This window comes from Hetaerina americana, unplaced genomic scaffold (genome assembly GCF_022747635.1).
Source record: "Hetaerina americana unplaced genomic scaffold, ioHetAmer1.1.p SCAF_10, whole genome shotgun sequence".
NCBI lineage: Eukaryota > Metazoa > Arthropoda > Insecta > Odonata > Calopterygidae > Hetaerina > Hetaerina americana.
This window is the reverse complement of record NW_027286070.1, coordinates 19,052,090-19,079,500: the sequence shown is the minus strand read 5'-3', so window position 1 is coordinate 19,079,500 and position 27,411 is coordinate 19,052,090. Positions and strand designations below refer to the sequence as shown.

General features: G+C 37.1%; 1 protein-coding gene across 1 annotated transcript in view; it reads right to left on the bottom strand.

Moving 5' to 3' along the window:
* LOC139700275 (uncharacterized) overlaps window positions 1–27,411 on the bottom strand; it is a gene marked incomplete at its 3' end in the record, with an annotated part of 566,019 nt that overhangs the window by 210,825 nt on the left and 327,783 nt on the right. The window contains exons 2-3 of the mRNA XM_071598911.1: window positions 18,579–18,787; window positions 11,386–11,521 (exon numbers count right to left, since the gene is read on the bottom strand). Coding sequence (XP_071455012.1) covers window positions 11,386–11,521; window positions 18,579–18,787 — 345 coding nt within the window. The remainder of the gene's footprint in view (window positions 1–11,385; window positions 11,522–18,578; window positions 18,788–27,411) is intronic.

The following is a 27,411-nucleotide window of genomic DNA, read 5'->3' as shown; positions in this document are numbered from 1 at the left end:
GCGGAGGAGGCATTAGGGAGAGAGGAATGGACGAGGCTATCTCCGCGAGGTGTTAGGCGGGAGAAGGAGAGAGAGCGACGAGGAGGTAGAACACAGGTAGATTTGGATGGAGAAAAACGGGAGAGAAGAGGGTTGAAATTGGAGAAAAAGTACGTACTCGGGAGAAAAAAAGTGAGTGTTGGGATGTGAAGATAAAGAGAGCAGGAATGGGGGAGAGGAAGATGAGGAGGCCCCATCGGAGGTGGGCGGGGGGTGAAGAAGATCCCAAAGCGGCCAGCGAAGAGTGAAAAGGGAGAGGGCCTTAGAAGCGATTATGCAAGGGTAAGGTTTGGTAGGGAGAGGGGGGGTGAGTGGTGGGAGGTGCTTTGGGGCCCGCGGGGGTGGGTCTAGGTTCTGGAGTAAGAGAGGGATCGTGGGAGAGAAAGGCAGTGACGGGCCTCGGTAGGGAGACTGAGTGGAAGGGCTAAAGAGGGGTGGAAGGGAATCCTGGGGAGAGGGGGGTTTAAGGTAGGAGGCTCTTCCTCCATTACCATATTAATGGCTCAAGTAAAAAGATGCGGGTCAGGTCGCTCGTTCCGTTGCCCTCGAAAAGCCTTAAAATGCAAAGAGTAGGATGAATTGAATGTGCTCCGCCATTAATTACGCCGAAGTAATTTAGAATGGATTCCCCGCTAGGGAAGTCACAAGGACACAAGTCTTCTTTCTATCTGTCCGCCTCTTCACCTCCCTATCGCACATCAAACGCTTCATTAATTAGTGATTAAAAATTTTAAAATTATACCTGATTGTAGTAATAATAAAAATTACAATGGTGTTTGAAATAAAATATAAGCACCTCAGTGATAATTAGTGCCCCCGTTCGAGGTTTGAGAGGAGGAGTTTTGGAAAGGGGTTGCACACGTCTATGATTCTCGAGGTGATAACGAGGGAAATCACAGCTGCAGGCACTGTGGCTCAGGGATTTAATTTAAAATGAATCCCTAGTCATCACCCTTCCACAGGTTACGGGAAAATACGGAGGTCCGTAAACGTGTCACCCATCTCCTTCCGTGCATCCCTTCGGCGATAATGTAATAACAGAATGTGTTGCAATATGAGCGTGCCCTAGGTCAGTGGAGGGTCATGTGTCCCTCATCTGCTTTGTAAGCGGTCCCCTACCGCTACGGATGATGTTGCTTTTTTTTCAATAAATCGACTTTAGAAATTTCACATTTAAGTATGATTATTTTCCAATAATTTCAAATAATACTCTCATTAAAAAAGCTTGTTCCTTTGTTACATGACTATACTATACGTATACCTGCTGATGTAATATATTAACCAAAAGTGCTTGAAATGTTTTTTTCCCTACAATATTTCTGATGAGACCCGCAAACTCGGAAAATTTCTGTTGTGAGAACAGCTGATGGGAAAAGGAATGTGCATCGATGCTGAATGTGAATGTTTTAAACAGCATTTCCGTGTAGCAGTTAAGAAGTTCAGTTGTATCTCCACTTACCTCAGGGTAAGAGACGATTTATCATGATGAATATGTTGAATATACGCAATGATTTGATGAATACAACATTCGTGAAAAGAGAGTGAACTTATCTTCTTTTGCGAAGTGTTTTGACTGAAAAAACGGAGATTCTGAGCCAACCAAATTTATCTTATTCACCAAAGCAATGTCTATAATTTGGTGGAAGTGTTATTTCGTTACAAGACCTCTAATATTTGCGATGTGCATTGAGTCTTAATCGAAGGGGATATTTCTATTCTAATAGAACCAAAATATTTTTACCTCCTTCTAAAGATTGCCCTTGATGATTACAACTCCATAATTTCAATTGATGCATATAATGAGAGAAAACATTTATAGTCATAGTAAGTTGAGTCAATACGGTGTATTTTTTTCTTTTATTTTTTTTAGTCAGTTATTGGCCGTGATATTTAATACTCCTATTTCTACAAGAGTTAAAAAACCAAAATAGTAAATTTACGTTTCCTAATACAGACCTTACTTTGTGGTGTGTTTCGGTAGTAGAGTTGAACATATTTCGTATACTTAAGGCATATGTTTTCAGTTCAGTGAAAAACTGAAGAAAACACTAGTACTTTAATAACGTTGTATGATGTACAATTTATATTTTGTGCCGCACATGAATTAAGCGCGAAGAAGAATTTCAAATTTGAAATGTATTGTATACACATCGCTCATGAACTACGAGAGCTTTGCGAGAGTTGTCGTTACCTACGAGGGGAGTAGATTTCTGAAGAGAGCATCTATTCTTTGCGTAATCTAAAATTCAAATTGGTGTTTGCATGCATTTTCATCTCAATTTGTCAGACATTGTACTCAGAATCTTGGACACAATTTCTAATTCCAAAGAGTTGCTGTTGGAAATTAGAGGCTTTGTGATGTAAAACAAGTTTTTTGAAGACCATCACGCATCTGATGACTTGATTCACACCGCCTGTAACTAAATTAAACTACATATGTGTCGCCTAATGAGTAAAATAAACTGTGAACCTTTTCTCTGGGAAAAATTATAGCTCAATCATTACACAGTCGCTCAGCCCATTGAAATATAAGTGTTTTTCAAAGATATGAAGGCAAGAAATTCAGTCATTATGAGGACCTAAAGAAATTCAAATTATATTGAAACGAAAATATGTAAATATCTCGATATTGATATATTTTGGTGCTTGAATTGTGAGCTGTTAAGCTCTGAAACACTCATGAATTTTGCCAAAGTCAGAGGAGTGGTGGTGTGTCTCCTTTTAACATTTATGGAAAATAAAAAACCCGGGAAATAAGGAATCCTCTGTAAGATCAAAGGAACGCCAAAAACAGTATGAAGACAATTTAGTGACTCAAAATTTCAAATAAAAATTGAAAAAAAAAGTTTTAATTCCACCAACCCTTTTCCTATATCCCTTCAGCTGTATCCCTGGGTAACTGGCTCTGCATGCTCCAATGGATTAATACGATCTTCCAGGGATACCAGCCATCGATTGCTACCCTAACCCGGTTACCCAAAACCGTAGTTTGATATCGAAGTTATACATGATAAGCTGGTTTCATACTAATAGCCGAGGAACGCTATTGAATATTGAATGGAGAAGCACATTAAATTTCGCCTTATTATAACTGCACATTTTATCCCACTAAGCTTGTATTTATTAAATTCTGGGAACGAGCAATGAATTTTCAGTACTGTAAAATATTTTTAATCAAGAATTTGCTCTGCGTATCTCATTTTTAAAGATTCATTTTGGTATTTACTATGATCGTTAACTTCGTTTTTAAAGTTTTTTGTCTTTCCTTAAATCTCGTTGACCATGGATTGAGTAAACTTAATTAATACCGAACTGCAAACAAGATTTTTACGAAAGGCAAACATTTTACTTAAGCCACAGTCTTTAAAATACAAGGATGTATAGATGGAAAAGTATCCCACATGCATGGATGCATAGTAGAAAGAGAATGAACGAATTTAGACTACGTTGGGAACACAGATTAGCAAATATTAATGAAAATATTCTCCCCTGTGTCCTTTATGAGACAAATGGATGGCACCAAGGATTAGTATTCTAATGTAAGGATAAATGGAAATATTGAATAACGGTAAAAATGGAAGTGATGAAGGATTTTTTATTTTATCAGTACATGATGCATACGTTATGAGGTATTTTCGCTGTTGACGCCCTAAAGACTAACTTTGATATAGTCCTCAGGCCGCATATACGTAAACGATCTACCAAACAATTTACATTCCCAAATAAGACTCTTTGCTGATGACTGCATTATATACAGACGGATAGAACATGTAAATGACCACGTAATATTACAAAATGACATCGATCGCCTTGGTGACTGGGTTACAAATAATAATATGGGCATTAATATAAGTAAAAGTAAGCATATAAAATTTTCAAATAAAAAGAATGCAGAAAAGGAAATTTACACCCTCTTTGGAGAAAGAATCCCATGTACCAGTCAATGCAAATATTTAGGCATTTATTTAACTAGGGATCTTGGGTGGGGAGTAGATAATTTGACACGGAAGGCATTTAAAGTATTGCATTAGGTGATGAGAAATTTAAAAGGAAGTAGCGTAACCACAAAAGAAAAAGCATATAAGGCACTGGTTATCCCTATCCTAGAATACTCCTCTATAGTATGGGATCCATATGAGGTGGGGTATATTAAAAAGATAGAAAAAGTTCAAAGAAAGGCAGCAAGATATGTACTCGGAAGGTACAAAAGAACAGATAGTGTCACGGATATGTTAGATGTACTGAAATGGGAGAGTTTAAAAATAGAAGAAAAAGGAGTAGTTTAGGCGCGATGTATAGAATTGCTAAAAAGGACGAAGCGTGGGAAGATTTATGGCAAGGGATAGAAAAGCCTAACTTTAAGGGAAAAAACGACCATAGCCACAAAATAAAAATAAGGACTCAAAAAACCAATAAGAAAAAATACTCTTTTTTAAATAGAACTATTATTAATTGGAACCAGCTGCCTGGAGGTTTGTTTGAGCCCTTTCCATCCAATTTTAGAAGTTTTAAGTTGAAATGTAAAGTAGCCACTGGGTAATAAACTTCATTGTAGTTTTGAAAATATTGTTTGTATGTGATGTGGACGGCATTTTGTATGTGATGTGGAAGTTTGTTTGTATGTGATGTGGAAGTGTCATTATGTAAAAATATTTTGTCTCTTATCTGTTTTTATGTGTTCGTATGTAATTTTCGTTGTTAGTAGTTATCTTTGACCTAACCTGACCGTTGCCACCAGGAAATTTGCCTAATTGCAACGTAATTGTGTAAATAAAATAAAATAAATAAATAAATATCTAGTACAAGGCGCACTGCAAGCCGTCACTTGAATCAGTGATCGGGAATGATTTCAAGCCAGGCATGCAACGTCAAAATTAAACTTTAATTCAGAAATGGAAACTCATAAAAAAGTTAAATGATATGAATTATGGAAAATAATTTTTACAACGGATCACATGCACTAAGGTATCTAAATTTGAAGTAATGTTACATCCACACAATACGAGGAATTTACCGGAAGATCAATGGAATTATTAGAATTATTTAGATAAAATAATGACCTCAAACTATTCTGGTGAGTAAGAGAAGATTATTTCCTTGGGGCCTTCGTTGGCAATCATTTTAATCCCTTATCTTTTTACGGAAAAATAACATTCTAAAATTGTCGAGTAGACTGTTGATGTTCATCAACCATATCTTCATTATTTATCCTAGCGTAATAAAATGGGAATAGCAATAAATTTATAAATTCCTCATATTTGTGACATAATTCCAATTTTGTGTGCATACTAAATCTGGAAATTTACCTTTTTCCGTAAGAAATATTTAGCCTAGTTCCCATATTGACCTGGATTCACCATGAATTCATCATAACAACGTTCCATTAGTCTTGCACAGCTTCAAACAAAAAAGTGCCTTTATTATGGTGACTTATTTGTGTATATTCTTTTGAATTTTCACGCACATAGTATTGGTTTTATAGTTTAGGAATGCATTCCACCTTGATTTTGGAATACGAAAATCGGAGTTACTCTTTAAGTCAGCAGAATAGTTTAATTTAGTTTGCATCGTGTTTTTGGGTTTACAGTAATTGGTAAACATAAATAAATTGTAAATAGATAAATTTTAAATATTAATAGGTATTATGTTTAACATTCACAGCCTGACAAGTGAGATTGGGAGAGTTGAGTGTTCCTCAAACCGTACGTAGTATGTAATAACGATAAGTGAGAACTTTAGAGCTTTTGTATGAAGCTTTTGTGTCTGCCGTTTCGAGAATTCTGTCCGACACTCCTCCGCGGAAGGAATATTTTACATATAAAGATTGAGGGATATCCACTTGCTCGGAATCTCTCCCAAATTTGTAAGAAGACACGAGAGGAGGAAGTCGGGGGGAAGATAAGGGAATTTTTCATTTGACAAAGATAGAGACTTCCTCTCAGGAATGAAAATTTGGCTCAGTTATTCATTTCGCAAAAAAATATTTATATGATATTTCTGAGTTACTGCGAGCACGTTTATCTCTGATAGCATTTTTAAAAAATTGATGCCATCATCTTGGAAATAATATATTTTGAGATTTTTAGAAATGTTGTTCTTAAAGAAAGAGGGACACCATGCAATTTTCCACGGACTATTATTCCGTTTACAACTAGTTTTGATCCATAGACGTCATCTTCAGGTATCTAATGGTACCAGAAGACTACGCCTACGATTTTAAGCTGTTTGACCCCCTACGTCTACGTTTTTCAGTTTTTTGACGTTACTCTGATACCATTGAGTTTTTCCGCCGGTTAAAACGAAACATTTCTGTGCTTTATGAATGATCCACTCCAATTTGGACACATAGTGCGATATTCACATCAAGTTTCGATAGATTTATACCGGTTAAGGGTCCTGATTCCGTACTTGCGTTCGAGTTTTAAGTCGGGAATGCGTGGGAGAAAATAGTTATAAAAAATGTGATTTTGAACTGAAACGTAGGCCCTGAGCGCAATTTCGCAGACGTCGCTCTCGCAAAAAAATTCTTTTGGTTCAGCATTCTCGAGTAGGCACCTACCACCCCAAGATCCATCTCAACAAGTCATCCGAACGGTACCACCTGCCGAAAGACAGTGGCGCATGCCGCTTCCGGGAACAAAACAGCTTGACCGCCTCTGTCATCAACCCCCTTCTTCCACGTGTGCCCTGATTTATCGCGCACTTTGTAGACCACGGCGCCGAACCCTGAGAAAAACAGTCCGGTCGTCGCTGTTCGGTTACCATGGAGATTTGGGCACTTATTTCTCCTCGAAAACTTTTATCTTTTTTTTTCTTGTCATCTTGAAACGACGACTTCCCTTAACACGTATCCCATGCTGTGCGGCAGATTTATGGAAAATTCCGTGTAAAGGATAAATCCACTTCGTGACCTTCGGGATGGAGACTATCTTCGGTGTGGAATTTTATATATATATATATATATATATATATATATATATATATATATATATATATATATATGTGTATGTATCTGCACTGTATTTTGCTGATATATGGACGTCTCAGGGATAAAATTGGATGCTCCGCTTTCTTGTTTTACCCACCTCAGCACGACGGGATTGGACGGTCCTGCGGTCCGCCGCCTTTTAAGTTTGCGCCATTCTTGTGAAATATATTCGGAAGCTCTCGTCTCGGAAACTCTTTTCGCGCGGTTTCTGTGGATAGAAATGATGCAATAATTCAATATTCGCCGGGAAATTCCAATGCTTGAAATTCACGGGGCGAAACCTTTCTCATCCTCAGTGCCACTGCACGCTCTCGTAATCGATGGGAATTCTTCATCCCGATGTGTAATTCGAGAGGTAAAAATATTTCATTTTGCCTGAATGATACGAATGAGATTTAAAAAGTAGAGTTTGTTATTATTCCTGTGCGGTCCGTGAAAAAAACATTTTTAAATTTTACTACATTACCTATGTGCACTTTTTCTACTGTTAAAATCCAAAAAAGGTCACTGTTATACCTTTTTTGCTAAATGATAATAATAAAAAACTAAACGGCAATTTGGTGTTACGTTAAGCGTAGAAGGGGTCTTTGATAATGCTATACATTTGTATTGGTTGGAAAGCAGCAGGTGACAAGAAGTTTTTAATTCCCGGAAGCTTTAGATTCGTAGAATTGAACATTCTTTTTTCGGCTAAATGATACAGGTTGCGATGGCTTTGCGTAGACCTCCAGTTAACAGGGTCGAAAATCTTAGTGACTGTGCGGCTGTTAGAGCTCGCGTAGATGTGTTGGAGAGAATTGTGCATCAACGGTTATCAAAGATCGACGGCGGGGTGGCTTTTCCCAGGAGAGATTGCTTTCGGGGTTGGAATTCGAAAGACCGCCGTGTTGAAAGGGATGCACATATTCGCTCGAATGCAAGAAGCGTCTGGGTGATCACAGACCTACCTGGTGTCCCTTACCCAATAGAAAGAGTGTTGCGTCTCCTTAGATCGAACGACTGAATCGTCATTTCACGAAGTGAAAGGAAAATTTAGCCGCGGTGGGGATTGCTATCTATGGAATAAGATCCAATTCCCGTCTCCAACAGGTACCATATGCTTTTTGGTGAGAGCACCATCTCATCTGCAGTCCTACCCCTACTCCGAGGCTACTACCTAGGCAAAGCCGTCAGCGCACGGAAACAGGGAAGGGAGGAACTTATAGTAGCATGAAATTCTAATGTCCTGCTTAAAATGTCTCCTATACGACTTAGGGCCCAACGGGTGAGAGATGCTGGATTATGGTCTTCGCGGTATATACCAGGTGGCGGGGTTCCCTAGGTCAACCAGATGGTGAAGATTGCCGCATGGGGCGTGAGTTGCTACCAGCTGCAAATTGTAGCACTTGTAGCCTTGCTCAAGGCAGTAGCGATGTTCCTACAGATGTTTCCGGTGCATTTTCTTGAAAAAAACTTTTATAACACCTTTTCAAATTTGAGTTCTGTAACTTCGTACTTCCTCTCTGACCTCTCGTTTACATTAACCTAGTTCCATTTAATCGCTTCGTAATTAATGTGGAATAAATATCTCCATCCCCGTCACGTATAATATTTAAAAGCATTGGACAAGAGTGCTCTGGCGCTGTGAGTGCCCGATCCGAATGCTTTCAGATTGAGTCTCAAATCATCCCGAAGCCCATTAAATTTCCTTTCGTTGAATTAATATACATAATGATTTTCCTCAACGATTCCTATTTTGAGAAAATATAAATTGTTAGACTGTATAAATATTAGTTTGCTCACAAATGACATAGGTAGACAGAGGTTTTTCCGAAAGCTTTCATAATCTACCGAAAAGACAGACCTAATAGACTAGTAGAACGGTGGATTATTCATCGCACTTATGTTATAACTCAGTAGTACTCCTTATGAATGAGACGACAACGGATTCAAAAGTGTTTGGTGCTATGTCAAGTACCAATAGCTCCGAAATATAAAACTAATTCAAGTACAAGTACTGAAGAAATCCCCACTAGAATACTGATGGAAGTTTCAATAGACTTTGCACTTGTTTAAAAGCCTTTTTAAAGACAAGTAGATAAAAGGTTTAATATCGTGAGACTGAAAACTGTCCCATATAACCCCACCTTACAAAGGCGGCGATAGGGAAAACCCCATAAAACAAATACCGATTTATTTAACAACAGTTACCTTTGAAATCCTTGAAAATATAATTCTTAGTGATGTGATGGCTTTTCTCGGCAGTAGGCACGTAGTCTTTCGTAAACAGTGAGGTTTAGGATAGGCAGATTATGCGAATATAACTCATTTTATTGATGATAGCGTGAAATCAGGGGTAGGGAGTATCCAATTAGATGCTACATTTTTAGATTTCAAGAAAGCCTTCCGAAAGTCCCTCCCGAGAAATAAATACACAAAATAAGATAGTTTGGTGTTGTCAAGAAAGTTACTGACTTGATCAGGGAATACTTTTTTAATCGTGAACAAAGTACAGTCATTGACAGACTGAGTACATTAGAGGTAGAAATTTATTCAGGAGCACAAAAAGTAAGATTTATAATGCTCCTATACTCTTCTTGTTAAACATATGTTTCCTTAAGTTCCGCTGTCAGCAGGAATCTTAGATTAATCGCAGACGACATTGATTTAGAGAGAGAAATGAAGCCACCGGTTGATAGCGAGTTACTCTTTAACGATTTATTCTAAATATCTTAGTAGTAATAAAGGCTGTGGATTAGAATCGTTAAATTTAAAGTAGTGAAGTTTCGGTACAAAAAGAAAAGATAACATATTAATAATGAAATATATGGCAACAACTTAATTATTTCAAAGAAGGTCAAATAAAAGGGCATTCCTCTGACATAAAAATCTGTCATGGAGACAAATCCGAAGAAAATGGAGCTTACTTCAAACAAATTAGTATTCATAAGACAGACTGCGGGAAAATATAATGAAAAGTCAGGAGACAGGAGTTCCTCTGATTTAGTTTGACCACATCAGGAGGACGCGGCTAGTATTTGGGATCAATGGGAAAAAACGTACTAAATTAAAAGTTAAGAAAAAAAATGAGAAAAATCCGCCAGGTTCGTTAAAAATGTTGCGATGATTGATTAAACGTAACGAATGTCTGGAGGATTTAAACTGGAAGCCTGTTATTCCTTGAAGAGAGCAAGCAAGACTTTGACTTTTTGTAATATATATTACTCTGGACAATCTGAGGACGCACACGGATTTATTATATCACCATTTCATATTGGTAGATTTGACGAATAATTTGGAATGAAATGAGAGAGACATACACAGTTTAAATTACTCGTTCTTACTTCACACGATATGAATTAATCGAATCCAAAAGTCCAAAAATATCGAATTAACTTAAATATTAGAATTTATTGAGTCAATCACATGCTCAAGTTGAGTTCAAATGTGCGCATGAACTAATATTTATATGTGTGGCTGGTGCCCCACCCTCGCCACACAACCTTGCAGAAGTTTGGGAGATATTGTACACGTTAATGTATGGGAAGAAGGACGTTAGGTTGTTGATATTGCTGCTCTTGAATGGCTGTAAAAAATAAAAAAAGGTAGAAATTTTGATGCTGACAAGTTCATTGAGGGATAAGGTGTGCAGAAGACTGAAATGAGCCGCAAAGATTTTTTCAATAAATTTGTTTTATCGCTATCACGAATTTTTCTCGTATCGTTTCTTCAAGAATTAAAGCCATTTACATGTAGTCATTTTTACACTTTTTACATGAGATTAATGAAGAAATTCTGGGAAAATTAGGCAAGAAGGGATCAATTTTTACACAAAGAATCAATGCAACCTCCATATTCAACTAATTGTAAGATGGAGCAAAATAAATACTGAGAAAAATATCCCTCTTCTAATGACACCTAAACCTCTCGTTGTCATGGTGTTGTCAGAGTAAGAACACTCATTTAGCTTTGAAATTTTATTTTTGTCGTTTTCCTATAAAAAGGATACCCAGCAGATCAAAAACATCAACGTGGTGAATAATTCAAATTTCGGAGACTTAGACTCTTTCCTCTCCTTGGTGACGCGCTCGATTCTTCCAGAACTCTTCCTTCTACTGAGCATGCATAATGATATCCCTTTTATGCAAAAGAGCAAGGACGTTTTTTTGCGAAAAGTTAATACACTTCGCGCAGCGTGCTTTCCCACGCCCATCTATCCTCTCAGTGAGTTAGACTACTACGGCAGCGATTCCCAAATTGACTGCGACACGGGGAGAATCGCGTGCTCGCAAAATGAGAGGAGACGCCTTTAATGTGTGGAGAGGGGAGGAACGTTTCGGAATTCAATGGTGGGTTTTGATGGAAGACTTTGTACTTACGAATGACGACGAGTCGCTCGTCGTTTGACGGCTTCGTGTAGATAGGCGTCTCCATCGAGACCTCGCATGAGTAAATGCCGCTCGCCTCGAGGGACAGTCCGGTCAAGTGAATTCCGTGCTCGTTAGTGCGGCTCCACTGAGGGGAGAGAGATGTGGGAGAGAAAGAGAAAGTCAATTAAAAACCTGACCAAATTACGAATTCTATGTTGTATATATATATATATATATATATATATATATATATATATATATATATATATATATATATATATATCACGATTGTACGGAAAAACTCACACGAGCGGTACAAAAATGGGCTGACACAATGTAACACAAATATAATAGAATAACAACATTTAAAAGGACACTCACACGGTAAATTGCTCGAACTTTCGGCCCTCTCAGAGGCCTTCTTAAAGTGAGACTCCCAGTGAGAGTGAGAGTCTCACTTGAAGAAGGCCTCTGAGAGGGCCGAAAGTTCGAGCAATTTACCGTATGAGTGTCCTTTTAAATGTTGCTATTCTATTCTATTTGTATTATATTGTGTCAGCCCATATATATATATATATATATATATATATATATATATATATACATATATATCGGCATAATAAAACACAAAATAAAACGGGTAGCGCATAACCCATAGAGGACACTCCCATTGTACTTTGTTTGAGCTTTCGGCCTTCTTCAACTAAGACTGAAATTTTTCTGAGAGAAACGTGGAATCTGGGGGTGGGGGGAAGGTGTGGGGAATGCTTTTACTCAAAGTTTATTATTGCAATAGTTTAGCCATTTAAATGTTTTAAGTTTTATTGTCATTATCATTGATCAAATAAAAAAATAAAGAGAATGTTCACTGATGAAACTTTTTACTTAAGCATTTGCCTACCTGTTCAGAGATTTTTTGAAACGTTATTTTCTTCATATCACTGGATTTATTTTAAAAAACATTGAATTTTATGTACTTTTTGCAGTAGAAACATTAATTGAAGATCTCGTTGGATAATCGCGGCGAAAAAACTTTAGTCAAACCTAAATGTTCTTTTCATTTGAAACAGTTGCTTGCTTAATATATTAATTTTTGCGTCTAAAAACACGTCGAGTTGAGGGGGGGTCGGGGAAAGAGGATTTATGCCTTACGGGTCCTAACAAAGGTTGTGAGAGGGTAAAACATCCGAAAATTGCCGTGTGTAACTTAGGGATGGGCTCAATGGGTGCAAAATGTGTTCTCTTGCCAGCAACGACAAGATAAGATCCCTCAGTTCCAGACTTTTGCAACGTCAGGACTAGATGAGAGTTTTTCCTTTCAAAAGGCCCTTTTATGTCCTGGAATTCATTTCGGTTCCTCCAACTTTTATTTTAAAGGACTGCGTTAGGGAAACGTGAATTTACTGGTTATGTTTTCTTTAACAGAAACCCATCCCCGTGTGGAAAAAAAATATTATTTCTATGTTAGCCGAAATAAACATCTCTGGGAGAGAGCGTTGAATCAGAGCGGCAGCGTTGAATTTCCAAAATAGGAAAAACTTCTAAAAGGATTCCCATACTTAAAAATATGAGAATTTTTTTCCCATGCATAATTTTGCAAATAAAGATGATCACTTGTAAAAAGCGTTTTGCGTTAAAAACATTCTCCAAAAAACAAGTTTTACTCAAAGGGATCGTTTTCAAAGTGTTTTGACCAGCATTGAAATGGTTAAAATTTATATTAGCTCAAATGACTCGTAGACATGCTTAATGTTTGAATGATGATGGAGCTTACTGATTAAGTGTATAAACGTCAAGAATTTCCATGCTGAACTTTTCATTTTATGCAAAAATATTTTTTTCTTTATTTAAGAGCTAAGTTAATACAGGTCAAATGTATCTCTGTAAACATTGATTGAAGCTGGTGGCCATGTAAACAAACCGGAAATGCAGAATAAAAGAGCAGAGATATCATAGTTGTGAAAATTTATATTAAATATATTATTAAAAATTGAGCTAACAATATAACTTTTGTTGGATAAATTTTTTAAAACATACATTTTTTTAAATTAAAATTTTTAAAAAATCTTCATAAAATTGAGCACCTGGAAATTATTTAATATTATTATCAATGTATTTTACATAATTTCACTCTTTTACTATTGATAAAGGAACAACGTATGAAATTATTTTATACTACCAATTATCATAGTTGTGAAAATTTATATAAAATATATTATTAAAAATTGAGCTAACAATATAACTTTTGTTCGATAAATTTTTTAAAACATACATTTTTTCAATTAAAATTTTTAAAAAATCTTCATAAAATTGAGCACCTGGAAATTATTTAATATTATTATTAATGTATATTACATAATTTCATTCTTGTACTATTAATAAAGTAACAACATATGAGATTATTTTATACTACCAATTAAAAAAAAACAGATAGTTGACTTGATTATAAGTAATCACAGCAGCAATAATTGAGTATTGCAAAGAAAGTGAAATAAAAATTGACTATGTAATCCAATGACACCATCGAATGGCAAAACCTTCTACCTAGTATTCTCAAATATTAGCACAGCCCGTAGAGTGTACCTTGTGGTGGTGATAAATGCTTTTTCTCTATGACTACCGCTCCATCCGTTTTCTTATTTTCCGTAACTCGGATGCACTTGTGTGGAAAAATAATTTTTCAGATTCCAAAATGAGAAACACTGGAGACGGGGGAGGGGTAGTTTTAGCGCATGGGTTTGATGACTCCTTGGGAATAAGTGGTCGTACAAGGTTTTATTGTATCCCCTGGAATACAGGATACGACTGCTTCGGAGATATACGCCGATTCATCGATTTATCGTTTTATCGCCCACCAACCGAGGAGAACATAACAAAGAACACTTCCCCGATAACATGGCCATACAGAGAGATTGGGATAAAAATATTTCGGATCGACCCTTCCACTTGTTATATAGCTGACTCTAGACAGTTTACTACCGGGCGAGGCTCACATCTTCGTGCTACTCCTGAATCCGACATGCAAACGGATGGCGGAGAGTGACAAAGGACGACCTGCATTACATTTAACAGACACATTTACATTTATTGTGTTGCAAAAATTTTGTAATTTATTTGGAATAAATGCTGCGTATTTATATTAGTTCTACAAGCGTCATGGTATTACACCTTATTTGGAGTTTTTAACTTAATATTATGTATATACTTATATATAAATATATATATATATATATATATATATATATATATATATATATATATACTAGCTGAATACCCGGCTTTATCCAACCCAAAAACAATATGGGAAAAATATAAAGAATCAATGAGCGAGGATATACTGGCCAAAGTTCGAAGTGAAAATCCTACATTGGATATTACGTTTAACTCCGACATTTTTAATAAAACTGATTATTTTGGAGGAAAAGTGTATCACCATGGTTAACAAGACTTTAGTGGAACTCGATCTTTTTGCACCTGTACAAGATCAACAGGGTGTATTTTATCCAGATTACATACGTGAAACTAGCTACAATGTCTTAGACTCAGAAGCATACATCGCGGCTAAAAAGCCACTTCTTAATGAAGATCAGAAATTCGCGTACGAAACAATAATGGATCAAGTAGATAAACAAGAAGGAGGTATCATTTTTCTTGATGCTGCCGGTGGCACGGGAAAAACATTTTTAATTAATTTAGTTCTCGCTGAAATCAGGGTTCATGGAGAAATTGCTCTATCCGTTGCATCTTCAGGTATTGCAGCGACATTAATGGAAGGAGGAAGAACAGCCCACTCTGCCCTTAAGTTGCCACTTAATATTTCCCGACAAGAAAATCCCACATTTCATATAAATAAAACAAGCGGCCAGGCACAAGTTCTTATTGAATGTAAATTGATAGTATGGGATGAGTGTACGATTGCTCATAAAAAATCTCTTGAGGCCCTCAACGCAGCACTTCAAGATCTTAGAGGAAACTGCAGTTTAATGGGAGGAGCTCTGGTACTCCTGTGTGGAAACTTCCGTCAAACTCTACCTGTCATTCCAAAATCGACTCCAGCCGATGAAATGTATGCCTGTTTAAAACATTCTGTTCTATGGAATCATGCCCAAGAAATTAGCCTTAAACAAAACATGCGAATCCTCTTAAGAGATGGGAATGCTCAAAATTTTGCAAATAAACTTTTGGAGATTGGAGAAGATAGATTAGTTATTGAAGCATCTGGTATGATAAAATTGTCATCAGATTTATGTGTATCGGTGAAAACTGTCCGCCATATGATACAAGCAGTCTATCCCAACGTTATTTAAATTATAAAAAATTGGAATGGTTGCGAGAAAGAGCCATTCTTGCTCCTAAGAACGATGATGTTAATGAAATTAACAAGGAGATACTAGCCATGCTGCCAGGAGACGTGATAGAATATAAATCGGTTGATACCGTGGTGGATGCTGACGAAGCCGTCAATTATCCAACGGAATTCCTAAATTGACTTGATCCAGCTGGATTTCCACAACATCGCCTTATACTTAAAGTAGGATCTCCAATCATTTTATTGCGAAATTTAGATCCACCAAAACTCTGCAATGGGACACGATTGTGTGTGACAAAATTAATGAAAAATATAATCCAGGCAGTCATTTTAACTGGAAAAGGAAAAGGTGAAATAATTTTTATTCTACGGATACATCTAATCCCAACTGATCTTCCCTTCAAATTTAAAAGATTACAGTTTCCAGTCCGGCTAGCTTTTTCAATTACCATTAATAAATCACAGGGACAGTCTTTAAAGTTTTGTGGTGTTGATCTAAGATCGCCATGTTTTAGCCACGGGCAACTTTCTGTTGCTTGCTCCAGAGTAGGTTCGCCTAAAAATTTATATATTCTTTCTCCTGGATATGAAACAAAAAATGTAGTTTATAAACAGGTGTTAAATAAAAAAGATTCTTAAATTTGTATGAAGTAGTGTATTATTGTACTTTATAATTTGTTGTTTTTATTTATGTAGTTTATTTATATTATTGTTTCTCCCTAACCCGTGCAAAGCCGGGTATTCAGCTAGTCTATATATATAAAGGAGAGTGTTTGTTTGTATGTATGTAATTTGTTTACTTTTTTGCTGTCATAGAAACAGCATTTTTCCAACTATGCCAGCAGGATACTTTTGCAAGAGCACTATTGTATTCAGAATTGCCGAGATATTATACGTGGAATACATCAAGGAAAGTCTTTTGTAGAAGAAAAATGGGCAACTTTGATCCTGAGAATAATATTTATTCATGTGACGCATTGGGCCGAGTCTACACAGTCCATCCTAACAACGCCGAATGTTATTTTTTAAGAATGCTTCTACATACCATTAGAGGACCTCACTCATTTGCAGAATTAAGAACGGTAAACGGAGAAATATGTGAGACATTCAGAGAAGCTTGCCAGAATTTAGCGTTGCTAGAAGGAGATCAACACTGGGATGACTCATTGCGAGAGGCCAGTTTGATTTCTCTTCCAGGACAAATCCGAATTTTGTTTGCCAATATTTCCTCTAAGATCTTGAAGTGTTGCGTTGAGGGCCTCAAGAGATTTTTTATGAGCCATCGTACACTCATCCCATACTATCAATTTACATTCTATAAGAACTTGTGCCTGCCCGCTTGTTTTATTTATATGACATGTGGGATTTTCTTGTCAGGAAATATTAAGTGGCAACTTAAGGGCAGAGTGGGCTGTTCTTCCTCCTTCCATTAATGCCGCTGCAATACCTGAAGATGCAACGGCTAGAGCAATTTCTCCATGAACCCTGATTTCAGCGAGAACTAAATTAATTAAAAATGTTTTTCCCGTGCCACCAGCAGCATCAAGAAAAATGATACCTCCTTCTTGTTTATCTAGTTGATCCATTATTGTTTCGTACGCGAATTTCTGATCTTCATTAAGAAGTGGCTTTTTATCCGCGATGTATGCTTCTAAGTCTAAGACATTGCAGCTAGTTTCACGTATATAATCTGGATAAAATACACCCTGTTGATCTTGTACAGGTGCAAAAAGACCGAGTTCCACTAAAGTCTTGTTAACCATGGTGATACACTTTTCCTCCAAAATGATCAAAGTTTTATTAAAAATGTCGGAGTTAAACGTAATATCCAATGTAGGATTTTCACTTCGAACTTTAGCCAGTATATCCTCACTCATTGATTCTTTATATATTTCCCATAATGTTTTTGGGTTAGATGGATTACAGGAGGTTATTATGATGGCAAACAAAATTCGGATTTGTCCTGGAAGAGAAATCAAACTGGCCTCTCGCAATGAGTCATCCCAGTGTTGATCTCCTTCTAGCAACGCTAAATTCTGGCAAGCTTCTCTGAATGTCTCACATATTTCTCCGTTTACCGTTCTTAATTCTGCAAATGAGTGAGGTCCTCTAATGGTATGTAGAAGCATTCTTAAAAAATAACATTCGGCGTTGTTAGGATGGACTGTGTAGACTCGGCCCAATGCGTCACATGAATAAATATTATTCTCAGGATCAAAGTTGCCCATTTTTCTTCTACAAAAGACTTTCCTTGATGTATTCCACGTATAATATCTCGGCAATTCTGAATACAATAGTGTTCTTGCAAAAGTATCCTGCTGGCATAGTTGGAAAAATGCTGTTTCTATGACAGCAAAAAAGTAAACAAATTACATACATACAAACAAACACTCTCCTTTATATATATTATATATATATATATATATATATATATATATATATATATATAAAATAATGCATGTTATTTGATTATGTAAGAGGATACTTCGTTTAACGAAATGATAGACATTGAAGAGGGCGCACCGTGTTCACAGTGGTCTTGTGCTCTCCTGCGAATAATAGTAAAAAGATTAATGATAGACCAAATTAACATATTAATTCAGGCAACGTTTGGAAAAAACAACCTTATGCCAGGGAAAAATGTTAAATATATCGTAGGTAGGGAGGTGACATAAACTAGAACGGCATTTCCCAAATTACCCTTTTATTATTTCTTTTTAGGAAACATCAAACGAAATATTTGCACATTTTTATGGCCTCCGTATTTACTAGTGTTTCCGCTTAAAATTGCACTTTATCCATGGCTCAAATCGATTTAATATCCCAACCTCAACACTCAATGATCGTCCGACCGAGGTATCATTACCGCAACTGATAGAGGAATAAAACTTACGTCGAGGGTTGCTCCGGGCGTCGTGAAATTCCTGTACGGTGGGTTCCTTCCCCGCACGAACTGGAACAGCTTATGGTCACCATCCTTGAGCCACTCCACCTTGTGCAACAGGGCCGTGCTCACGCCGTGCTCGCACTTGAGCGTGGCGGAGTCTCCGACGAACACGTAGTTGGGCGCACGGAGCAGAACTTCGAAGGCCGCTGTGCCATCTGTTTAGGACAGAGAATATATCCGTGAGATTGAACAAGAAACAAAGAGAACATATTTATTTGGAAAAATCTAGTCGCCTTAATATATTGTACAAAGAAGAAAAACTCACTTGAAAAGTTAGCGCAGAAACATCAAATATTAACATATTTTTAAGCACAGATACTCATACAATTGCCATGAATCAGCATCTTTAATGAATACAGTAAAACAAGTATATTAACTAGCAGTAATAAAATGCGTACTGTTATGTTATTAATAGTTCGATTCACTACGTCATATTATGATTATCAGTTAGTTACTGCACTCATTTTTAGTGGAAAAAGGCTTGATCGGCGAAGAGTAACCTGTCGGATGATGAAAGAAAGGTTAGGGTTGAGCTGTGCAAAACTGTATTTTGTGTGAAATTTGCAAGACATCGAATGGGGATCATTTCCTTTCCTTGTTCCTCTTGCGGTTTCCGTATCGAATCCGGAACTTAGAAAACCACGCAGTTTGGGTGAAAACGCTGAGGGTGCCCGGAGGCATGAGCCGGAATTAAACCCACCACCCTGCATACAATAGCTGGGTGGTGTACCGTCAGGATAATATACCACAGTGAGGCACAACGTGCCATAAAATTAAAGATTAATGTGGAAATGGAAGCCACTGGTGATATTGGAAGACACAATTCTATATTAGGCTCCAAAACAATCATGCTGTTTTGCTGTTGAGGACGAAACAAAAACTTATGAACATGATGAAAACAATGGAATTCTCCATAATACACTTTTTTCAATTGATTCCTAGCATTGTAATACCCCTTGATACAAGCCCTTATTTTACTCATCCACCCATCTCGAATTGCCAAGGCAATAGCTTTAAAAGTAATATATTTTTCCTTATCATTTTACTCAAAGTATGTTTAAATTTTTGCTCTCTATGATTTAAACTTCAGTCACCATTTTATTGTGCGAGAGAAATAATTTTTAAACAATGATTATTTTAAACATTTTAGTCAACTCAAAGTATACTTGTATTTACATAAAAGTTTGAAGTCTTAATTTCATTGTCTCCCAACCCAAATATGTGATTGTAAGGAGATGAATTTTATATACTCATAATGGGTTTTTGCCATACTCATGGGTAGCTTTGTTCTGCATCCTCGTTCATTATAAAATTAAATTCCTTTGCATAGGATCCCAAGCACAGAACACGTATTTAGAACGGGGTCAAATCAACGCGAGATAACCTAGTGGGCTATTTCCTTTGATGTAGTTGTGTGACCTTAAGGGATGCAGTGCATATAACCTCGCTGAAAATAATAAGCGGAATGGATAATTAGCTTTTTCATGTAGGCTGAAGTTGTCTGATATGGTCAACCTCTTTCGGAAAGGTTTCAGCCAAGGAAATACCAACTTATTTCCCCACGTGGAAACATTCTTTTTATGATACATGGGTTGAACTAAAAATGAGCTAATCCTAAGGTAAAGTCGATAGATTTATAATTACTTTTCCCTTAGAGGGTAATGACAAAAAATCGATTGTTAGCAAAAGTAGCGCCAAACAGTGAAACAGTTGTATTGGTTAAAGATCATGCATATTTTCCTCACATGATGACGAAAACATTGGATACCCCCAAAAGTATTTATTATAAAAAACTTAAACATGAGGACATTTTATAAGAGAGGACATTTGAAATTGTACCAATGTATTGAATTACTGCTAAGGAGGAGTTATTTTGTCTTAAATTAAAAAATCACCCTTAATAATTACTCATAGCGTGCTGACGTCATGGTTATCTTTATGCAAAAAGAAGAGGAAATAAAAATGGTATTTACAGGATCTTTTGTAATGGTAAACTTGCCTTTCCATTGATACTTCATCTACATTCTACATTAATTGATACTTCATCTACATATTACATTCATTTTTAAAAATTAAAGGTTTTACAATCATACTAATAATTTTATCTATGATATACAGCCAATGATAAATGTTTTCAGCATAACTTTACATTCCCCCGAGGTCGATTAACTGGCGTCCCAGAAATTGCATGCGTGCCTCAATTATCTTATTTTAGTTTCTAAAATCGATGTACCACACTGCCTACATGCGAATATATAACGAGCGGTTTACTCAGCATAATTGAATTTTGCAATCTCCAGCTAAAAGCTTTTAAATATCTCTGCTGCGTCGGAGTACTTATAAAGGGTGTTAATTATTCGTCCTAGCATATTGAAAATTACATTTTGGTCCTGAAGTTAACAGATTTAATGGTGTGTCAATTCTTAGTTAATTCAATAAACTATATTTCCACAGACATAATTTTCAAATCAATGAATAGTGTACAAGTAATTGCGTTTCACGAGGGCACAGTAACACGATGTGAAAAATGAGCGGTTATTTGCTATAAGAACTGTTCTGAGCATAAATTCTCAATTTGGCATGAAAATTTTATTTTAATCAATTATCGTACTATAATTGATATTACGAATACATTCATCGTATGCACATAAATTAACTACGTATTTATTCAATATTATGATATTGTTATTGAAACCATTCAATTACCTCCTTGAACAAAAAGTCGAGAAATTCTCTTACCATTTGTTGCCTACCAGCTCTCAATGCTCATTAATAGAGTGTAAAAACTTATATTTATGAATATCTGAAATAGGCGTTGGTGAAATAAATAAATCTGAAATAAGGCGTTGGTGAAGTGCTTGATTGCACTCAAGAATTCATAGTGGAGCAGAAAAGAAAAGAGTCATCGTTTAAGCTAAATAAATTACGTCATGTACGAATAGTGCATACCATGTGTGGTTCACGTCAAATCAAGAGCAGTTACTTTATTTATTAGATATTCCATGCTAACTCGGGAATTTTCGTCGCTTAGGATGGCTTTCAATATAAGTGATTGAGTATGAAATGTTTGAGCAGTAGTTATTTAATATGAGATGTGATCGACAGCTACGGTGATTTGCACCATTATAAAGATATGAAGCAGGTGACCTGGCATGCGTAGGATGTTTAGGAATGGGGGAAGAATAGATGGAGAGAAACTCGGCGTCACCGTTGTATTTGTTGTTATGCCTGGTGTCAATTTGAATGATTCCGTTTATCTCCTTACGAAGAAGTGTGAATGTTCATATTTGAAAATTCCAAAAAATTGAAATCGAATACATTTTCTGTATATGTAAAACAATTAAAATGGTAACAGTTGTTTTTTCAGTCAACTAATCTATCCTACACCTTACTACATCAAAATAAAACTTGGAAAAACTTAGAAAAACGAAATGTCAGTTTTTAGTGTTCATTTCACACCTTTTGGGGTTAGAGGTGATCGAAACCCGTGCTCGTGTTCACAATCAAAATAATAACACAGAATTGCAGAGTTGAATATGCCGCTCATGAGATAGAAATAGGATATTATAATATTTCATTTGTAGCCTGGTTAATCGGTAATTTAAGGGGAAACTTAGAATTTCTCGGTAAATATTCAAGCCTCTGGTACGTTAGATATTTCATTACAAAGTAAACTAGATGAAAATAAGAGATATTATCTGTTATCATTTATTTTTAAAATTGGACGACAATCAGAATAGAGAATATGTGTTCAAACGATACACTCATAATTGGCACGGCACTTATCATAAATTCGTAAAATTAATGAAGTTATTACGAAGTAACTCTCCCTCGACTTCATTGGATTTAAAGTAAATTGCTCATGCGCGAAAAGGCAACTCCATCAATCAGTTTAATGCTGCTATACATTACACGGTCGAGTCACATAATAGACGGCCGAAAAGCAAGTAGTTGGCTGATTGATACGCATATGGGACAATTCTGATGTGAATAAAAGGGCGGGTACGAAATGGATCGTGGAGAAGTGCAAATAATCTCCCAGAGCAAGATACAAAACGTGTGGATCTAACTTGAGATTTATGCATCAATTCAATGGTGTTTGTACTCGATGAATTTTCGCACTTTGGGTGTTCAGGTATAACTAATTTTCATAGCGACGACAAATCGTTTTCATAAAAGAAAATAAGGAAAGAAACAACTTAGATTGAACGCGATAGATGAAAAATGCAGATGATTGAATATTATTGAAATATACTTCTGCAATGCACTAAAAAATTTCTTCTACGTGATGCTGAGATAAATCTCATGCGCGATACTGAGAGAATCACTCTGAATTGGGAAACTTTATTTGCGGTGAACAAATAAAAATAAACCATTCTAAAAATGGCCTTTTCTTTGTTGTAACTCACAGTTATTGTATGAGATAGAAAAAAATTATCTTTTGAGAGGAAATTAAAGGATGGAATATCAAAAAAGTGCTTCTTGGTTTTTTTCAGTACTTTTTTTAGCTACACAAAATCAAATTTATAGCTTGTTTCAGATTATTGTATTGCTTACTCCCTTGTGTTATTTATCCCATACCTATCCATGGAATTACCCTTAAATCAGAACTAAGGCATTTTCATGTCAAAACTTGACTAAAGAGAGCATAGAAATAGAACTGTTAACCGCGAGTGGGGAGTGTAAATTACTTAGTTCAAATATTTTCGTTGGAAATTCACTCTTCCAAGGGAATTATTCGAGACGAAATCTAAACTTTCCCTTAAGAAATGAATGTGAGCGAGCATCGATTACGAGACAAAACGATGCACACCGTGCGAATGGAGTTATTGTGGTGAAATTTTTCTCGTCCGATAAATTCTCATTAAAATAATATCTCCGGGGAAGTAATGGAAAAAGAACATGACTTTAAAGACCATGGATCCGTGGGTCCTTTAAACTATCTTTATGGGACGCAAATGTTACCCTTTTCCCACTCTGCTAATGAGCAAATATATATAAAAAAGTTTCCCTGCCAAAGGAAAGCGAATAAAACTCCTGGAGTATTTATGAAAGAAAAAGAATGCGGTGTGGCCCTGAGACAGAGAACGGAGTTTAACTTAAAGGGAAGGGGAAATATATGTGAAAAGGAGGAAGAGAGTGTTTCGCGGTTATCCTTTGAGGGTTGGTGAAGGCACGGATAAAGAAGGGCAGCAGTGTCTTTAGGAGCTCGTGAGAGATACTCGAATTATGAAAGGGGCTTCGGCGGTATCTGAGAAGTGGTCGCATCAGATAGGTTAAAAGGCGCAGCTGAGAGGTTTGAGTAAAGGCTGAGTGATTCGAGAAGTAGGCATTTTCTGGGCGATCAGGTCTCTTCTCTAGAAAAAAAATACGGGACGGAAAGGGCTGAATTTATTATCTTCATATCATATCGACGTCTTCTGTCATTGTTTAAGCAGCATATGAGGCAATTTTGAAAGACAAAATGAAAGAACCACAGACGAGAGGAAAAATGTTACCACTACTAACTTGAAGATAAAGAAAGAGTAATGAGACTCTCGATAGGTCGGAAAGCTAGGAAATTATTAAGAGGGAACTAACTAGTGCATGTATTTGGGAAATACGAGGGTCATCCGGAAAGTAGTACCCGTTCGTGCCCCATGAAGTGCTGACGACGCGAGTAGCCGCTGGACGAGGTCAGATAGCTTCAGTGGCTTGTCTGCCTTCTCTGAGCCAAGTTGCGTGACGCTAGCATTGCCTGTGTTGTTTCTGTGATTGTTTACAATGTTTAAAAAAATTGAGAACGCCGCCAGTTGTGAAGTGAGGGCAGTGATTAAATTCCTCAATGCAAGAAACGTTCGCCCATGTGATATTCATCGCCAATTAAAGGAGGTGTATGGAGACAATGTAATGGACGAGTCGTCTGTTCGGCGGTGGTGTCGCAACTTCAACATGGGGAGGGGGAACACACACGACGATGAGCGTTCGGAGAGACCGTCTGTCATTACGATACAGACCAACTGGTGAGCTCAGTTGACGAATTCGTGAGGAACGATCGGCGCGTCACAATTGATGACATCTGTGAGCATTTTCCCAATGTTTCTCGAACAATTGTTCATGAAATTGTTAAACACCATCTGCATTATGCAAAAATTTGTGCAAGATGGGTCCCTCGCGTATCTCAATGAGCTGGCGGCGAAGGACTATGCAGCAGGAATACAGAAACTTGTCACACGTTATGACAAATGCCTTAATTTGCTTGGAGATTATGTTGAGAAGTAGTTTAAAGTATCCTCTTTCAAATAAAATTTTTTATGTTTGTTAATATTTACTTTTGTGTCTTTATTTCACGAACGGGTACTACTTTCCGGATGACCCTCGTATATATATATGAGAAGAAGAGGTGCCTAGAAATTCAGTGGAATTAAGAAGAGAATTGCGCTAGCAAAACAGAGAGTTTCCAGAAGAAGAGAGCTGAATACGGGTAAAGGGAGTAAAGAGCTGAAGAAAAGATTGGGAAAGACTCAAATATGGACTAAAATACTTTATGGATGCAAGACCTGGCCTTTGAGATAAAAAAATGAGTGCTTTTGAAGTTTATTTGTGGAAGAAAATGGAAACAAATGAGTTCAACAGAGAGGAAGACAAACATTGAAGTTTTAAATAGCGTGAGGGAAAAGGGGAAGTTACTGGGGGAAATCCGAAAAACGCATAGAAGTTGATGGAGGAAATATTGAAAGGTAGTGGTATATTGAATGCGGTGATAGAGGGAAAAACGTTGGGAAAGCGAAGTGGAGGTAGAAGACAGGCAGGAGTTATGAAGAAATGAAGAAAAAAATAATGTCGGGCAAAGAAAGAGGAGCATTTCTTGATTCCTTGAGGCATATTTTTAAGCAATCATGAGTTTTTCAAACTTGAATACTTCAGGTGTAAATAGAATGTCTGCGAATTAATTAATTTTTGACATTTAATGATAATTTTGGCTCAGAAAGAAATGAAATTAGTCTAGCGCTAAAAACTTAAAGGAAAATTATCTTAATTTAATATCGCATATGAACACAAAATTTCCTTCCATACGGTTTGTAGGAGCTCTCCACAGTTCACAGGAATATGGTACTGTTTCCGAAAATTTCTAAATACGTTCGAGTGTCCTTTATTCTGTGCTATTCTATATTTTTGTTGGATAACTCCATCTAGCTCCTTCGTTTTAATTGTATGGGTACATGTATAATATGTATGTATGTACGTATATACATGTCTATATATGTGTGTGTATATATATATATATATATATATATATATATGTATATATACATGTCTATATATGTGTGTACATATATACATATATATATTAATATATATATATATATATATATATATATATATACATGTCTATATATGTGTGTACATATATACATATACATATTAATATATATATATATATATACACATATCTATAAATAGGGAGGTCTGAAAAGTTTCCGACCTAACAAAGATACCAGATCTTTTTTCAGAAATTTTCGAGGTTGGAAACTTTTCAGGCCGCTTGGTGGTGGTCTGAAAAGTTTCCAACCTCGAAATGTCTATCCTGTAGATACATGGAAAAGGGATAGAAACACACGTAAAAGACCAACACAGAAGAGGATTGAAAGGAGGAATCGAACAGATTAGGAGTGCAAAAACATTTCCCTGGCAGGGACTTGAACCATGGATCTTTCGACTAGCCTGGCCGATGCTCTAACCCCTCGAGTTATCGAGGAAATGTAAATTTAACTGAAATCTGCGGATATATATATACATATATATATATATAACGAAAGATATGCTAGTGCCCGTACGTATTTCTGTAAGTTTTGCACATTAATATGCCATCTTAGGATTTCCAGAATCGTGGCAGAGAAGTCGCTAAGCGAGAAGGGAAAAACCCTGTCCACTTCAGAGGGAGAAAGGATCTGGGGCCAAGAACCTGCTCGAGAGAGGGTGTGTTCCCATGGTGCGAGGCTGGGTAAGGGGGGGAGGAAAGGACTACCTCCACTTGGTTTGCGCCTCCATATATCGCTTTCGCGCATGCTCGTGGTATGTCCGGCCTCGCGTCTGCATAGGTTCATGCATGCCTAACCTTGGATCGCTTCAAGAGGCGTGCGTTCCGCCCAGGGCTTTGTGGTGAGGCAGATCGGTTATACATCGGCGTTCCGCGTGGAATTCCTCCGCCCTGCCGTGTCCTCTTGGACCCCAGGGATAGCCTCTCGGTAGGTTCCCTCCCTTCCCCACACGGTGCTAGAATTCGAGGGGAGGGGGGAGTGAGGGCACAAGAATCTCCGCTGGTACTCCAACCTCCTCCCTTATCGCGAGGTGGAAAAAAAGAGAATACTTTTCTTTGGAACGCCTTTGTCGAGAAAGATTGGGGGATGGGATGGGGTGCAGAGGAGGGAGGGTTTCAGCTTGTGAGACGGATGGGATATTTTGGTGGAACGAGAGGAAATTCACCGTGTGGGCGTGTGTGAAATGCAGTGTGGTGTTAGGGTCGGGTTTGGGTCCGGGCGCGGAAGCAGGGGCTAATAAAACTGTATGGCGTTAGGGAAGGTGGGGTTGACATTGGTGTTGCGAAGAGTGGGATGTGGATGGGTTGGGGGCAGAAAAATCTTCATCCAGAGAGGTAACATCGGCGATAGTTGGGGGGTGAAGAATTTCTCCGTGCGGTTGCGCCAGAGATCCCGCAGGAATGTAGGCGGCAGATTGCTACGCGGAGGAAGAGGCGGCAGCTGCTGCATCCATCCTCGGGGGCCGAGTATCGAATACG